This window comes from Melospiza georgiana, chromosome 18, assembly GCF_028018845.1.
Source record: "Melospiza georgiana isolate bMelGeo1 chromosome 18, bMelGeo1.pri, whole genome shotgun sequence".
In the NCBI taxonomy this organism is placed as follows: domain Eukaryota; kingdom Metazoa; phylum Chordata; class Aves; order Passeriformes; family Passerellidae; genus Melospiza; species Melospiza georgiana.
Genome location: NC_080447.1, coordinates 2,282,386 through 2,299,095, shown reverse-complemented (window position 1 = coordinate 2,299,095; position 16,710 = coordinate 2,282,386). Strand labels below are relative to the sequence as shown.

At 49.0% G+C, this 16,710-nt stretch overlaps 3 protein-coding genes across 5 annotated transcripts; 2 read left to right on the top strand and 1 right to left on the bottom strand.

Annotated features, from left to right (window-relative positions):
• Positions 1 to 290: 290 nt before the first annotated feature.
• On the top strand, positions 291 to 8,876 carry KMT5A (lysine methyltransferase 5A). The gene is made up of 8 exons (XM_058036656.1): positions 291 to 483; positions 792 to 886; positions 2,915 to 3,071; positions 3,882 to 4,095; positions 4,775 to 4,859; positions 5,205 to 5,264; positions 5,733 to 5,923; positions 6,652 to 8,876. Exons 1-8 carry the CDS (start codon positions 291 to 293, stop codon positions 6,860 to 6,862), a joined length of 1,206 nt encoding a protein of 401 aa, XP_057892639.1. The 3' UTR covers positions 6,863 to 8,876.
• Positions 8,877 to 8,952: 76 nt separating this feature from the next.
• Positions 8,953 to 14,569, bottom strand: RILPL2 (Rab interacting lysosomal protein like 2). Of its 2 annotated transcripts, XM_058036660.1 has the most exons (4): positions 14,174 to 14,569; positions 13,104 to 13,255; positions 10,756 to 10,866; positions 8,953 to 10,283 (listed from the first exon to the last, which is right to left on the bottom strand). In XM_058036660.1, the coding sequence occupies exons 1-4, from the start codon at positions 14,525 to 14,527 to the stop codon at positions 10,259 to 10,261; spliced, it is 642 nt and encodes a 213-aa protein (XP_057892643.1). In that variant the 5' UTR covers positions 14,528 to 14,569; the 3' UTR covers positions 8,953 to 10,258. The 2 variants fall into 2 exon arrangements, with proteins under 2 accessions (XP_057892643.1, XP_057892644.1); XM_058036661.1 differs by lacking the exons at positions 8,953 to 10,283; positions 10,756 to 10,866 and adding an exon at positions 11,256 to 11,342.
• Positions 12,696 to 16,196, top strand: SNRNP35 (small nuclear ribonucleoprotein U11/U12 subunit 35). Of its 2 annotated transcripts, none has more exons than XM_058036659.1 (2): positions 12,696 to 12,773; positions 15,189 to 16,196. In XM_058036659.1, the coding sequence occupies exon 2, from the start codon at positions 15,192 to 15,194 to the stop codon at positions 15,987 to 15,989; it is 798 nt and encodes a 265-aa protein (XP_057892642.1). In that variant the 5' UTR covers positions 12,696 to 12,773; positions 15,189 to 15,191; the 3' UTR covers positions 15,990 to 16,196. The 2 variants fall into 2 exon arrangements, with proteins under 2 accessions (XP_057892642.1, XP_057892641.1); XM_058036658.1 differs by lacking the exon at positions 12,696 to 12,773 and adding an exon at positions 14,610 to 14,694.
• Positions 16,197 to 16,710: the final 514 nt, after the last annotated feature.

Here is a 16,710-nt window from a genome sequence, read left to right as displayed (position 1 = left end):
GAGGGTGCGGGAGGGAGGCGGCGCTGGGAGGTGCCGGTGCACGGGCCCAGCGGGCAGGCCCGGTACCGCCAGCGCTCCGCGGGCTCGCGCGGCCCGAGGGTCCCGCTGCCGCCGCCGCGCGCTCCCACCCACGTGGCGCGGCCCGGCCGGGGGAGGGGCGTTCCCTGCCGGGCCGCCAATCAGAGCGCTGCTTGCCCTCGGCACGGACCAATCAGCGCCCAGCGAACGCACATTTAAACCCTGTTCCCGGGAGCCGCGGTCACCGCGGTGTGACAGGGGGAGGGCGGGTAATGGCGGCTCGCGCCAATCAGAGGCCTGAGCGCGCTGATTGGCAGGAGGTTAAACCAATGGGATTGCCGAGGGTAACGCGGCGTCTCCCTGCGGAGCGGTTGGCGGCGCCGGGGACTCCGCGGGGACAGTCGGGGCCGCCCGGCGCGGGGGCTCCGGGGCGCGGGGCGGCCGCTGCCGCCGCCATGGCCGGAGGTGCGCGGGGCGGAGCGGGCACGAGCGGAGCGGGGCCGGGGCGCGGCGGGGCCGGCGGGGCTGGGCCCGCTCGGCGCGGGGCATCTCCGCGGCGCGGAAGCTCCTCCTGGGAGGTGCGGGGAGCCGGGGCCGGCGGGACTCCTCCCCCGCGCGGTGTGCGCAGCTCGCCGGGAAGGGGCTGGGCCGCCGCGGCTCGCCCTGCCGCATCCAGCCCTTTAAACATGGCGCAGGCCGCGGCGGCCGGGCGATGACCGCGGGCGGCAGCGCCGGACATGGCTCAGGCGCCGATCTTCCCCCGTTGCTCCTAGGGAGGAACATGCCCAAGACCAGGGCGGGCGGCGCGGAGAAGGCAAGCCCCGAGAGCGCCGAGAGGAAGGGCCCGAGCCGCCCCCGGGCCGGCGGGGTAAGCAGTGCCCGGGCCTGGGCGGGCGGAGCGGGCGGGCGGCTCCGGGGTCTGCCGTGCCCTCCGCTTCCCCCCGGTGCGGGCGAGCCGGCGTGCGGGCTGTCCCGGGGAGCCGCGGGGCCCGGCCCTTCGGGAGCCCCTCAAATCATTCAGAAATCCGTTAACTTTAAGTGCAGTCGGACTCTTTCCGCGTTTCCCTGTGCCCTTCCGCAGACAGGCACTAAGCTCGGCATTCTCTCCGTGCCATCTTCCCCGTCCTGTAGTTCTGTCACCGGCAGCTGGCCGGAGCTGTCTCTTTGCCTTTAACTCCCAATGGGAATAGTTGTGGCTATTGCATTAAATCCCGGAGCCCCTCTGCAGCCAGCCTTTCGTGTGTTTTGCTGCGCTGAGAAAATCTCTGCTCTCCGGGCTCTCAAGCCTGGCACAGACAAAGACGTGGCAGCGGCATCTCGGCAGCGCCAAGAGCGCAGCAGGCAGGGAGCTGGGAATGAAGGGGAGGAAGCTGTGCTGGAAAAAGAGTTCTTAATTTCCTGTTCATGGTGTATTCAAAGCCTGAAGGCTCAGCTGGCAGGTGGACTGCAGTTCACTGCTTTGGGCTTTCTCCCAAAATGCCCGTATTTAAACTTCTTACTAAATCTTGAGGACTTTAAAGCTCAGGGTTCATTGGTTGTATTTGTTAAAACTGAGTGTTTTCATTGTATTTCATGCTTTGAAGCCCTGGGTTTTCAATAAGCAAGTTTTGTCTTTCATGGGCCTTTCAGAAATATCGGAGGTCAGGGAGTGTCCGTCTGATTTGCTTTTTCTGAGGCTGTTCCATTGTAATCTCAGACTTTAGTAGTTTATTTGTGGACTAAGATTTGAGCCTTTAACTGGTCTGATTTTGTGTGAATTATGTACATAGGAAGTTTGTTATTCGTGACCACGTTAATTATTAAAATTATCCTATCTGTTCTATTGTCTACTTTGTTTACTTTTTCAGTGTCTGTGACTGAAATGCTGAGGTATTTGTTTAGTCAGCTATATTTGAGCTATCTTTTTTTAACTATTGGGACCCTTTGTTCCTTGCTTTTCTACAAAAATGGATGCATATTTTTGTTGTTTTAACTGGCATGCAATGTCTGAAAATTGCTTTTGGTTGAGTCAAACCATAGCCAAGAAAAACTCATTCTGCCCAAGCTGCATCTGTTTGTCCAGACACTGAGATTTCAGGGTTGGAATGTGCCTGACATGCCCTGCATGGGGAAGCACAGCCAGGTGGCAGGAGGCTGTGAAAGCAAAGGTGACAGGACTCCACTAATCTTTGCTGAATTTGACACTGCTCCCTGTTGGCATCTTGGGGCCTGAGCCAGGGAACAAACCCCGGGCTCTGTGGTGTCTGGCCATGCCAGAGGGCTTTGCCATTTTCCTGACTGGGCTTTGCATAGACTCTTTAATGGCCCTTTTTGCCATAAACAACATTTACACTTTATTTTTGTGTCATAAAATGGATAAAATATTGCACTGTTTATCTCCCATTTGCTGAGAGGTGTCACTCAAGGCAGGCTGTAAAACTGATTCCTGGGCTGCTCAGTTGAGCATATAATTTGCTGCAACAACATTTGACACCTCCTGAGAGTAGCTGGGTAGCTCAGACCTCTCTGGCTGAGAGCTCTGTGCTGGGCCTGGGCAGTTTTTGCTTCACTATTCATATTTTTTTTGGCTTGTGCTCTTTGAGGCTGCCTTCCTCCCCAGGAGCTCAGGCTTGGGGTTTTTTTTAGCACCAAGTTCATACTGTGAAGCACAAGGGTGGAGGCTGGAGTTAGCTCTGACTACCCCATCCTGCTGTATTTTATTAGTTAATTCTCAGAGTGCTCAGCACTGTTATGTTTTCACTTAAAAATCACAACCTCAGTGAGGGTGATGCTTCAAACAGTGTAATTCCATCAGCAGAGTCACCTGTCAGCCCTGCTTGCTGCAGACTTGTGGGTGCCAGCTTGAGGTTCCTGGAATCTCTGTGCTGAACTGATTGTTTGTGTGGGTCTGTTTTAGGAGAATGTGTTTGTTGGTCAATCCAAAATCTACAGCTACCTGAATCCCAACAAAGCTCCTGGTGCTCGCCCCCCGCTTCAAGAGGAGAACTCGGTCATGTATCACGAGGTGAAATGTCAGGGCAAGACACTAAAGGAAACCTACAGGAAAGGAGCTGGTAAGATTGAGCTTGGGATTGCTTCTCTGGGTGCATGTGCTCCCACTGCCCCCAGTTCTGACATTTTCATCAAGAAATAAAAGCAGTGAAGAGGAGCCCAGATTGTGGATGCTGAGTGCCAGGTTCACAGTGACTAGAAGTGGGAGTGTTCTGTAAGTTTATGAAGGGGAAGAAATCCCATCTGGCTTGTGTTTAAAGGTGCATTTAACAGCCTTGGTCATTTGTCAAAGCACTTTGATCAAACACTTTTACAAGCAGGTATTCTCAGTCCCATTTGATGCAGGGACTGTCAGGCTTTCTGGAAACGTGGGGCCTTTAGTTCCTGATTTGGCTCCCCAGTTGTGACAAGGAAGTGAAGGTGGCTTTAGCTTGTCCCACTGCTGAGGCCTTGCAGCTGTGCTTCTTTTCTCCAGTGAGCCTCAAACATCTGTCTCAGCAGATGGGACTGTTAAACCTGATGATTTACTCCACATAAAAACCTTATTGAGCTTTAAACCACTCTCACCTCCCTCTGAGTCAGTTGTCTGAGGAGGAGGATGTGGTTGTATTGGGGTAGGATGCAAAAAGAAGTAAATGTTGGTTGTGGGGAGTGTAGATTTCTTGTCAGTGCTGCTCTTTAGCTCCCATGGATTTATCCTGGGTGGCATTGGCCACTTGGTACCAACATCTGCAGCTGCTGAGCCCAGCAGTGCAGGGTCACTGTTGTCCTTTCTGTCATTTGACAGAGCTCTGAACCCCTGGAATTCATTTAAAGCACTCATGTATAGTTGGCCCTAAGTTCAGAGCCTTACTCGATTTCCTTGTCACCAGGAAAAAAGAATGGTGGCAAAATAGTTGAAGGTGCTGTGAAACCAGAAGAGCAGAAGGATAAGGAAGGTGTGTGCAATCCTTCAGTGCCCTCTGATCAAAACCAAGAAACTGTGGAAAGCCAGAGGACTCCCCTGCCTGCAGACTGTGCTGAGGAGGCCAATGCAAAGCCAGCTCAGAAGAAGATGGTTAAAGCAAAACGAGGATCGAGGAAAAAGTAAGTGATTTGTGGAATTGTGAAAGGACAGCTCTTTGTTTTCTCAAGAATATCACGCTTTAAAAACCCTAAAACACCATCTAAGTACCTATTTTGCAGAGGACTTGTTTGTCTTCAAAGCAAGGTTAATGCTTCTATTAATGATCTATTGTTCTATCAGAAGTGAAACATTTGCTGGTCACCTGTGAAAAAAAAAGAAATTAATGAGCCATTAAGACCTACTTTCCTGTGGACAAATAAGAATGTATCTTGTCAGAAACAGAACAGTTGGAGGCTTCCTGGCTGAGCTGATACCCTTTCTCTTGGTATCAGAGTAATGTGACCTAACATTAATGAATTCCTTGCCAAGCAGTTTTCATGACCTAAATTTTCGAGTGCCTTCTGGCAAGGCACACAGGGGGCCCCAGACTTGCAATGTGACCTTCAGTTGATTTCTAACGACATCTCACTTGTATTGTTCAAGAATTAGTACTGGAGCAATGGAATTAGTGTGGGGAAGAAAAGGGATGCAGCTGTGGCTTGAAGCTGAGAGTACTGATAAAAACCACTGATTCATATTGATCACCTTTCAACTTACCAAGCTTAAATAAAACATTCTTGCACATACCTTTGCTCTAACAGTGTAATTTAACAAACAGTCTGAAATATGTGGGTGTGTTCTCTCTTTCTTCCTCCTTAGAACACAAGGAAGAACACCAAACCGAAAAGTAACAGATTATTACCCTGTTAGAAGAAGTTCCAGGAAGAGCAAATCTGAATTGGAGGTAGTGCTTCTTATTAAAATGACATAACTTATAATATGTCTGATTAGCTGACAATTTGGGGAAGTGTGTAACTATGCTTTCCATTCCAAATGCAAATAAAGTTGTGCACTTTAAGTATTGTTAAGAACATGATTAAAATTTGGAAATGCTGATCCAGTTTAGAGCAGAATCTAGATGTTTATGTATTTGGGGAGGCAGAAATCTTTCTGCTGTTCAGTTTGCTGGAAATATGAGATGGTTTGGAACAATGGGTGTCATTGGTGGGTAGTTTCCTTCCAGCTCTAGAAGAAGCTACAAAAGCTATCAACAATATTGTGGTTTTGTTTGTTCTTGTTTATTCTGCAGACTGAGGAAAGGAGGAAAATAGATGAGCTGATTACAAGTGGGAAGGAAGAAGGAATGAAGGTAACTGCAGTGCCAATCTAAGTAGTCATGTACTGTTTATTATACAGTATCTTGATGTTAATCTATTTAAACAGACAGCAGAACTCAGACTCAGGACCCTGCACTTCTCTGAAAATGCAGGAAAACTGGAACACACAATTCTTCATTTTGTTGGTCTCTGAAGGATATGTCTGTGCAGCCTCAGTTATAAATACTGAGGGGGCTTTAAGGTCTTTACACAAATACAGTCCTAAGTTCTTTCATTGGAAGACTTTGTGTCCAGCTACCCAGTAACTCAGAGTGTCCCAAACTCATCCTGCATTTCTTCCACAGTGCCGTGCACTGTGCCTCTACAGCTTTGTCTGCAGCACACACAAATTCCCTTTTGCAGCAGTTTTTTAATGACAAATCATTTCCTAGTAATCAGCATATCTGCAATGATGTAAATCAGCTGGGAAATGAGAAAGTGTTTTCTTTTCAACTCAACAGATTGATTATATTGATGGCAAAGGGAGAGGAGTAATTGCTACTAAACATTTTAATCGAGGAGAATTTGTGGTTGAGTATCACGGGGATCTCATCGAGATCACTGATGCCAAGAAACGAGAGGCTGTGTATGCTCAAGACCCATCCACAGGCTGCTACATGTACTATTTCCAGTACCTCAGCAAAACCTACTGGTAAGCTCAAGTTTCTATTGCTAGAGGCTTTGAATGCTGCTAATTCTTTCCTTGTTTTCATGAAAATTTTTTGTTTTAATGGGAACTGTGAATTATGAAATCTTTTGGAGCACTGATCCATGGTGTGAGAGCCTCCTATACATCTGGGCTATGAGGAATATCAGGTGACTCACAGCCCTCTTCTTTGAAGTACAGCACAAGCTATGTGGAGAGTTGCTCTGCTTGGATGAGGCTTGGAGTTCTGCAGTGGTCTGCCTAAATTCATCCTCTTGTAAAATGGACTCCTTTATCTGAGTTGCAAGGAGTTGGTTTGGAAAGCAGGATGGACAGACTTCCTGGAAGAGAAACATTTCTTTCGACTTCGACTGGGTGTCCTTGTTGCTCTAGTCTCTGACACCCTCTTCAGCCCAAGCTTTATGACTTTTTTCACATCTGGATTCCGCTATTCCTGGAAACAGGCAGCTCAAACAGTCCAAAGATTTCATTTTCTGGGTTTTGTACTAACTTAAAAATCTCCCAGAATTGTTTCTGTTTCCCTGCCTTGCCATATTATGGCTGCCTATTTAATCATGATTGTTCTATAATGTAACATGATAATGTTCTGGTTCTCCTTAATTTTTCAAGACTCGTGTGGATTCCTCCTTCTTTGTGTGATTTGCTCTTTGGGCTTTGCCCACAAGCTGCCCCAGTCCCAGGCACAATCCCACGTTCTGTTCTTGCTCTTTCAGTGTCGATGCTACGAAAGAAACGAATCGTCTGGGAAGGCTCATTAATCACAGCAAGTGTGGCAACTGTCAGACCAAGCTGCACGACATCGATGGCGTGCCTCATCTCATCCTCATCGCTTCCAGGGACATTAAGGCAGGTGAAGAACTGTTGTACGACTATGGAGACAGAAGCAAAGCTTCCATTGAAGCTCACCCGTGGCTGAAACACTAACTCATCTTCCTTGTTTTGGGGTTTTTAGTTTTGGACTGAGTGTTCTACAAGGAGTCAGTGCATTTTTTTTTTCTGCCCTCACTTCCCTCAGCTTTCTTAGAGGATGGCTTATGGTCTTCCAAGCTCCTTAAAAAACTGCCTTTTTGCTTTGCAGTATTTAAATACCTATTACAGTTTTCCAGGCAGGCTTGAATAATTGATTTTAGATTGCCAAAACTTTTATATCATAAAAGGAAAACCCTTCTTACAATTCGAATGCTTCTGCATAGTAGTGACCAGTGCCACTTGAGCAGTGAAAGACTTGCACAGAAATTTAATCACTGGGGTTGTGCTTCTGCTTTTGCAAGGAAATCTCACACCCCACTTTGGGGTGCTGAGCTTGGCTTTATGACAGAAGTACTGCTGTACTCTGACTTGGTCATCCAGTGGCTTGACTGCCTGTCAGACTGCTTTTCACAGCCCAGTGCTGACAGGCTTCTCTGAGATGGATGCTACTGTCATTCTCAAATAATTTGTGGTAGGAATCCAGTTTCTCCTGTGTCATACATTCTGTTAGCAATGAACTTCAAATGCACTGGCACTGAGGGAAAAGGATGGTCAGATTGACTGCTTCCTTTGGAGAAATTCTTCCCAGCCAAATGAGGATGAATTTTGATAGACTGGGTTGATACTGATTACAGCTGTGAAGATAGAACTTCACAGTGAGAATTAATGTTTGACATTTACTTGTTTTCTAAACTTTGAGAAGGTACCTTTTTTATAGTCGATGGCTGATTCTTGGAGGTGTCTCCCAGAGGATTTTAAAGAAGTAAAAACTCTCTCCAAAAGTTTTTTATATTACCTTCCTATGCTAATTAGCCACATCAGAAGCTATTTATTTACTGTGAATGCTTGAAGTAGAGCATAGTGGTTCCAAAAATAGGAGTCATCTTCATATGCAGCTTCAAACTGTAGTGATGGAGTTCATGCAGTGAAGAAAGCAGATTCCTTATTGCCTGGTCCTGTAGGTCTGTCCAGCACAGTCTGGTCCCACTGTCTCACATGGGAGTCGAGCTCTTGGCATCTCGTGGATGTTTGGATGTTTCTGTTGGAGAGCCAAATCTGGGATATAGGCAGGCAATACAATGCAGGTCCTTTATGTTAAAGAGGAATTCTTACCAGTTGGAATTTTTGCCAAGGCAGGCTTGGCATGTGTGTAGATGAAAATGGCTGTGAGCCATCAGCCACGCTTGCTGCTGGAAGATGTCAGCAAGGGATCTGTGGCTCTGTTAATGTCTTCTATTCCTCATGTCTTGAAGGCTGCTGCTGTTCCAGCTGAATGCCCTCTAGACAATCTTATGCTTGCCTATGTGATAGGTCAGATAGCAACAACATCTGGTTGTGTGCTCCAGCAGCAAGAGAGATGGCTTAGTGATGTATTTTTTAAATTAAAAACTTGAAGACAATGTCTCTGTAAAATAAAGAATATATTTATTATTGATGAAACGGCTGCTATACTACCTGTCTCCATTGCAGTTTTATGAGCATTTTGAAAGAAAGCTGTGAAAATCACTAGCTATTAAATGCTTTATATTATTTACTGCTTCACACAAGGCAAACTCGTCAGAGCAAGCCTGGGTGTTTTCCCATTTTAGAAGAATTAACTGGAGACCTGTTCCATTACATGTACTGAGTTTCAGGTAAGCCTCATTGGCCAACTTGTCTGAGTTGGCACTGATTTTTCTCTGGTCTCAGTAACAGAGACCTCAGCTATGTGTAAAGTGTCCTGTTAAACTAGAGCACTTCCCTTAAGTCAAAATTGGAATAAATTTTTTTAATTTTATTTAAACATCTACGTGTTCTCTATCAGGTTGAATAGTTTAAAACCTCTGTACTTCAGCATCACTTTTGTAAACAAGAAAGGGGAAAGATCTCCCTTGTTTTACACAAAAAGAAAATGTCTTCTCTGAAAGCTTAAGTGGTAATTGAGTAGCACTGCGTTGGAGGATGGAAATAAAGCTCATGTTGCACTGCATCTGTATCCTTTGCTTTTCTAGGAACACATACAGAGCTCTACCTCAGTGTACTTCTCACAGGAATGTGACATTTGGGTGTTTATCTCTGTGCCTCACAGAAAGGCTTCATCTTCTAACAAAGTGTCACAGGGAAAGACACCCTTGGGTTGGGAGCTAAACTGCTTTTTTGAAGGAGATTGGAAAATACATCCCTGGAGAAACCATGGAAGAGGATGGAATTCAGATCTTAAGCTCAGAGGTGCATCCTGGCTGTTGCTCATTGATTGTTTCTTGTTTCATTTTTCTGTGCACAAATCCTCTGCTCAGGCCATGCAGTAACTGCCTTCCCTGCTGCCATGCTCTAGAAAATACACAACGAGGCCATGGCCAAGGCTTATTGATATTTTGAAGATGGCAGAAGGACTGCAGTGGTTCTGTGCCCTGGCTGAAGCAGCTGTGGTGTGGCCTTGCCAACAGAGTTGTTCCTGACCTCTGAGGGAGGCTGCAGCTCGGCCTTGTGCTCAGCCACATCCACACGTGCAGCTGAGCAGATGTGTGAAGTGCCCTACATTCTTCATGCTGCCAGAGTAGGAGAGGGAATCAAAAGACTTCAGAGGCTGCTTTTATTTCTGAAGAGAGTAAGATCACAGTTTGATACCTGTCACTGCTGCTTTTATGTCTGTTCAGACTTCTGCTCTGGATATTCTACCTTTCTAAATGGAGAACCTAATTGGTGTCTTTCAAGCTTCTTTCCCCACTCCTCTGTTTGCCCTATATGCTTCCACTGGTGCTAAATCTCATTACTGGGGCCAATACACAGCTTGTGGCAGGTGATTGAAAGAACAGAGCTTATGCAAAACACAACTCTCTACCACAGGAGACCTTCAGCTGTCAGAAATGAAATGTTTGGTGCATCTGTTCCTGCACCTCAGCCCTTCATGTGGGCAGAGCCCAATTGCAGCAGCTTTTCTTGCTTTGCTGTGCTTTCCTCCACTGTTCATCTCACCCCCAAACAACCACTTGTGAATGACAGGTCTCTATTATCTTCCTCTTACAAAATCATTTGGGCTGAATGTTTTGATAGCTGGACAGGATAAGTATGCTGTAGTACAGATCATCACAGACTCTTTTAGTAAGAATCAACCCCAACTTTATACAAACATTTTATTTTCTACATGTGGATAACGTCTGACAGTAAGAAATACAAAAAGTGTCTGTTTCAAACAGTTTCTGAAAAAGCAGAGTAAAATCTATTCTGAAAGAATATTATACAACGTGATTTTAATGAGATTGCTCATTCTCTACAGTAGGAGTGATGCTGCTGCTTCCAATCATTGTCTTTCCCAACGCCTCTGAGGCTCAGCAGTGCCATTCTCACCAGCAGCAAAGTCCTTGAGGATGCTCATTTTCCATGTTTAAAAGAAAACCTAAAAAAGAGAGAAATCAATAGCAGAAAGAAAACAATAATGTAGAACTGGAAAACAAGGAACAGGCAGGGGGCTGGCCCTGTCACTGTGCCATTTTGGGGGACTTTAGGGATAGACCCTGAGCTTGTGGGTTTTGTGTACAATGTAGGCAAAGCCTGGGGCCAGCTGGGGTGCTCCCACAGCACGGCCCTGAGGGGCTGGCAGGGGAGGAAAGCATTGAATCATTTTGCTCAGGAATCTTGTTTTTCCCAGGAAAAAAGTGACTCCCTGCCTGCCTGGGTGGAGGTGGCTTTCCTGTGCAGTGCTTTTTCCCCAGGAAGAGATTGCTTTATCAGGTTTTTAACTTTACATGGAGAGCAGAAAACAATATCCAGCCAACTAGGCTAAAGTTCAGCATCCACCCTGGATTCACTGTGTAAGGAGTGGGCCATATTCTCACAAATTCTGCCCCAAAAGCTGCAGACAAACTTACAACCGTTTGATGATTGTCTTCTCTTCACTGTCCTTTCTGGTGCCAGCACTGCTGCCACTGGCTGCTTTTTCCAGTTCTTCTGTTTGGTCCCTTTTCTGTGAGATGATCCCACTGGGAAAAGAAATGGTTTTGTTTATTTTTTGTGCGTTTGTTTATTTTTTGTGCAGAGTGTGACAGTGCATGAGTTGAACCTCTCACTGGACATGGGTGAATGAGTGTTCACAGGACAGGGATGGCAGCCCAGCCTCTTCCTTGTACTGAACTGAAAATAATGAATTATTATCCCTAAATACAGCAATGTAATGGTGCCACGGTTATGCTTTAATGAGAACACTAAAAAAGTAACAAGCTGACTTCTCCACAGAGAAAAAATGGCAAATCATAATGGGGGTGAAAGGGAAGTGTAATCACACTTGGATTTGTGCAGAAGTCCAGGGGTGAGAGGAGGGTGCAGACACAAATGGTGAACTTCTGCAGGGGTGGATGTGTGGTACCTCCAGCGCAGCACCCAGGCTCACACGAGGCCTAGCAACAGATGGGAGGTTCCCAGCTCCCCTGCAAGGCAGCTGCCTGTTCCTCTTTCCACCCTACAGAGGAGAGAAGAAAGGCTCTGCCTCAGCTGTAGGTTTTGCCATTCTCACTTTGGTGTTTCTGCACTGCAGGAGTTGTAACCACTTACTCCAGGCAGCAGTTTCGCTTTGACCAAAGGGTGTTTTCCCTGCCTGAAACAGGGTGAGATTTTCCCAGCCTGCACACTCAGTGTTTTCACAGCATGTCCTGAGCTGACCTCAGTCATTTGGAGAGCTCAGTGGATCAAAGCCTGTGACTGCAGTAGCTGCAGGCGAAGAGTGGCCAAACAACACTCAACTGGACTCGGAAATAAAAACACAGAGCAGTTAAAAACTGGTGTGACACCAGGCACGGGGTGATTCTGAGGCAGACTCTCCTCTTGGATAAATGAGACAATGAGCTGTTGGTGACACTGCAGAGCTCTAACATCTGCATGGTAACTTCTACCCAGAAATCATGATGAAAAATGCAGCCCCCAAACACCACCAGTCACTTTGAGCCAGTCTCTGAGATGTTTGTTACCTTGTGTTATGCAGAGCTTATTTACACTGTGTACAAGGCCTTTTAGAACATAGATTTATCCTCTTCTCCTGCACAATTACTCTTTACTACAATTACAATTAGGATTTTATGTGACTGTTTAGAGGGAAAATGGGTTTTGGCTTAAGCTGTAACACTGTATGAGGAGATAACCTCACAAATTACTGGACATGAAAAGCAGCCCTGCCCTATTCCTGGTGCACAGCACTGTGACTCAGATCACTAAAAACCTGAAAACATTTCCACTGTAACATTTTTAACTTGGTCTGTACTAAACTGTGTAACAGCTGGGAAATCAAAGCAAAAAGCCATTGCACTGCTGCACAGCAAAGCAGCCAGCTGAGCTGGAGCAGTGCTGTCAGGCAGTTTGTAAATTCTTGGATTTAGGTCTAACTTCTTGGCTTAACCTGCCTGTTACAGACAAGGCAAAGGGCGGGCTCTCTGTTTCCAGGAGGGTGCTGCTGAGATATCCCAACTGAAATCTAATGTGCTCACACAGTTTGTGTCTAGATTAAGAAGAAATTTCTTGACCCAAAGAGTTTATAATCCAACCTAAGGAAAGGGAGCAGAGGTTGGGAAGGAGAGCCTTTGGGGTGAATGAATTTGTAGCACCAAGATCAAGACCCTTCCCACATCCCACTCTGACTCACACTGACTCTCCCTTCAGGAAAGACCAAACCCTTCTCTGAAATCACTTGCTCTGCACAGTTCAAGGGCCTTACACAACCCTCTGCTGGCAGTCTTAAAAACCCCCCAGCTTATCATGAATGATGAAAGAGCTCAATATTCTGTTTCTAGATCAGTGCCTCACCCCCGTGGGAGTGAAGGACCGGAGATCAACCAGCGTTGTGCTGCAGGAGGAAGGAAAGTTTGACTGAAGCTGAGCTGGAAACCCCCCGTGCTGTTTGGTATGTAGTGTGGCTTTAGACACTGTGTGTCTAAATCCAGCCTGGATGTGGAGTGGGAGTAACTCTGTGTAGGCTGAGAGTGGGACAATGATGGGAATGGGCTGGGAACTGCGCAGAGGAAAAGGGAGTTTGCTTTTCAAATCGTGTTGCATAGAGACTTCATTGTTCCCCCATTTTTCTTTGTTCATTTGTATGCTTTGGGGAGCACAGGGGTCACTTACATATCTGGACAATGCCTATCCTGACCTAGGGGCTCAAACCTTCCAGACTCTCAACTGATATGCTTCATGAAGTACTTGTTATTAGTTCTCTGCTGACTTCAAGCTTTACCTCTTATAGCACTGTAGCTCCTCTTGCACCACCAGAAGCTGAGCTTTCAGCTGGTTCCTCTCTTGCAATACATCCCGGAGCTCCTGTAACGTGAACCGGGGCCGGTTGGGGTCTGTGAGGTCTACCACCATTTGATCTGCTCCAAGGCTGGGCTGTAAGATAAACAGGGGTGGATCTTGTAACCTCTCAACTCAGCATTCAGCGAGGAAAATATCTGGATTTTATAAATATGAAATTGGTACGAATTCATCACAATCCTGATTATTATTTTCCCAAGCAGTCAATTATAGTTCTTCATATTTTTGTATTCCCTTAGTGACTGTGTTCCCCAGCCAAATACAGGCCACAACTGTGACAAGCTCTGACCACAGTTAAAAGCAAAGTCTCTGTCCCAAAGAGTTTGCAATTTAGTTGTCAAGAAGATGCTTTTATCAGATTGTTCTCAGATGACGAGTGAGGCTGAGCCATCTAATGCCACACCAAAATTCCGTGTCAAAGAAAGGTGAGACCCGAACTCGCCTTATTTGATTAAAAACCTTTGAAGTAATCAAGACATCCATTTCCCTCACAGGGGGTAACAAAGCCTCAGTGTTTGCATACAGTTGTTTCTATGGGACCGGTGCTGTACAAGAGCTGAACACGGTAGGTTTGTACTCTGAACTTTGTGCGTGACTGACCCAACTTTGCTGGGTCAGCCACTGCAGTGAAACTGGAGCGAGGAATCCACAGCACTGCGATCCTAACCACCCCCAAAGGAAAGAGCTTCAAGGCTTTCATGGCCAAAGACGGGAAGTGACTTTGTGAGACTCGTCCTGCTGACACAAAAGAGACCACAAGTATCGGCCGGCCCATCTGGTGTGGTTCTGGGTGCGCTCTGCGACCCGCGCGTGGTGTTCCCGTGCTGGGGAAGGAGCCCGTGTCCCGTGTGCCCAGACCGAGTTCCGTGTGCCCAGACCGAGTCCCTTGTGCTCCGACCGAATCCCGTGTGCGCCGGCCGTGTTCTGTGTGCCCGGCCGAGTCCCCCGTGCCCCAGCCGTGTCCCGTGTGCCCCGGCCGTGTCCCGCACCCACCTGCGGGTCGCTCCCTCGGGCCGCCGCCCGCAGCTGCTCGAGCTCCCGCCGGAGGCTGTCCCGCTCCCGCCGCAGCTGCTCCTCGGTCACGCTGCTCTCGCTCACCAGCGCCTCCAGCATCTCCAGCACCCGGACGATCCTGAACTGCAGCCGGGCGCGGGCGGCGGGCAGCTGCGGCCCAGCGCGGAGCTGCAGCAGGTCCCGGCCCACCACGGAGGAGATGTCGTACACATCCGCGGCCGTCAGCTGGAACGGGCTCTTTTCCAGAGCGCTCTCCGGGCCGCCATCCTCCTCCTCCTCCTCACCCTCATCCTCCTCCTCCAGCTCCTCCTCCCCGTCCCGGCCCCGCTCCATGCCCGCCGCACCCCGGCGCTCCCTCCCTCCCAGCGGGGCCGGGCGGCGCTGCCGGCGAGGCCGCGGGCGGAGCGGCCCCTCCCGCCCCCATAGCGGCGGCCGCGGCCTCGCGCCGCTTCCCGCCCTGCCCCTTCCCCTGAGGAGGCACCGCCCGCGCTCCGCTGCCGGTAAGGGACGGGGGGCTCTCCGGCAGCCCCGGAACCGGCACCGAGGCGGGTGAACGCATCGGCCTTTCCGCAGCGCCACGTCCGCCTCGGCCGCTCGGGGAGCGGGGCGGGGGGACTGGCGGGCTCCGGGAGCGGGGAAAGGGGCTCAGATCGACCCCGGCGGGAGCGGCTGCGGCTCCTCCGGGCCGGCGGATCGGCCTCTGCCCGCTGGGAGAGTCGCGTCCCCGCCGGGAGCGGGGCTGAGGGGCCTCCTCGGCCGGGCGCGGGGCAAGGCCGGGGCCCCTCAGGCCGGGGTAGGCCAGGGGAGGATGCGGCTCCGGGACTCGGCTCTGTCCCGGCGTGTGCCCTCAAACAACAGCGACACGGCTGGTTCAATTTCGTGTGGCATACTCTGGGAGATTTTCGGATGAACACAGTGCAGCGGTGCTGGAAGCGATTCTTGCCCAGGCTGTTCTGACCCAGCCTTGAGCCTGTGCCTGTGTTCTCCCCCCCAGACAATGGCTGACTGGGCCCCCATAGCGAAGGAGTACGATCCCCTCAAGGCTGGCAGCATCGATGGCACGGACGAGGAGCCCCACGACCGGGCCATATGGCGGGCCATGCTGGCACGGTACGTACCCAACAAGGGCGTCACGGGAGATCCTCACCTCACCCTCTTCGTGGCGAGGCTCAACCTTCAGACCACAGAAGAGAAGTTAAAGGAGGTTTTTTCCCGCTATGGAGACATCAGGAAGATCCGTCTGGTTCGAGACCTGGTCACGGGATTTTCCAAGGGTTATGCGTTTATTGAGTACAAAGAGGAGCGCGCGCTGCTGAAGGCCCACAGAGATGCCAACAGGCTGGTCATCGACCAACATGAGATCTTTGTGGACTTTGAACTGGAAAGAACTCTCAAAGGATGGATTCCCCGGAGGCTTGGGGGTGGGTTTGGAGGCAAGAAAGAATCTGGGCAGCTGCGCTTCGGAGGACGGGACAGACCTTTCCGAAAGCCCATCAATTTGCCAAACGTGAAAAATGATTTCTATGGAGAAGGATCATCAGAGAAAAGAAACTGGTCTCGTGAGGGAACGAGGGACTGGAGAACCAGGGACCGGGACCACGAGAGGAGCAGGGACAAACGCTGGCCAGAAAGGGAGAAGTCCTGGGCTTGGGGTGACAGCGAGAGAGACAGAGACTCCAAAGAGGAGAGGAGCAGGGGGAGGGAGAGGAAGGACAGAGACAGGAAGGACAGGGATAGGGACCGGAGCAGGGACAGAGATACCAAGAAGCAGAGAGATGATGATAAGCATCGATAGGTGACTGTGCCTTGTCCTTGGGGTGTGTGACTGACCCTTGTGGCATCTCGGGGCTGTGACAGCATTCCCAGAACAAGCTGTGGTGTTGCCACCTTGTGCCTGTGACTCTGCTGTCAGCAGCTCTCTGTAGTTTGGTTCCTACTGCAGTTCGGATGTGTGTTGAATTGTTCTTTAGAGAAAATAAACTTTTGTATTTATGTTTTTGAACTGGTGAGTGCTGTAAGAAATGCACCGTGTGTACTGGCATCCCACTGAGATGAGCACATGCCTTTGGCTGCCTGAATGAGGAGTTATCCATGTGCCAGGTGTCCATATATTTGTTATGAAACAGTCCCATGCTGGAGACACAGGAATGGAAATAGCAAAAAACTTCTGAAACTTCTGTGCCCCAAAACAGAAGCTGATGGGAAGTGGCTTGTGAAGACACTGGGACAAGTAGAACCTTTATTTGTACTGTGTCCTTAACTAGTTCTGCCAGGTGAGAGAGAAACATGGAACCAGTCCACTGTCTGTGACATGGGAGGATGAAACTCCTTTGTACAGAGGAATGTGCACCATGGGAAGTAAGCACGTCAGAAAATGCCTCATGTTCCTGATGAATCCATGGACAGTCACTGAGGGAGGGTGTCATGGGTAAATGTGGTTGCACCCACTCTGTCCTCACCCTGCTACACAGGGTTTAAATCCATTCTGGAAACTGGGCTTGTGCTGGTTGTAGCTG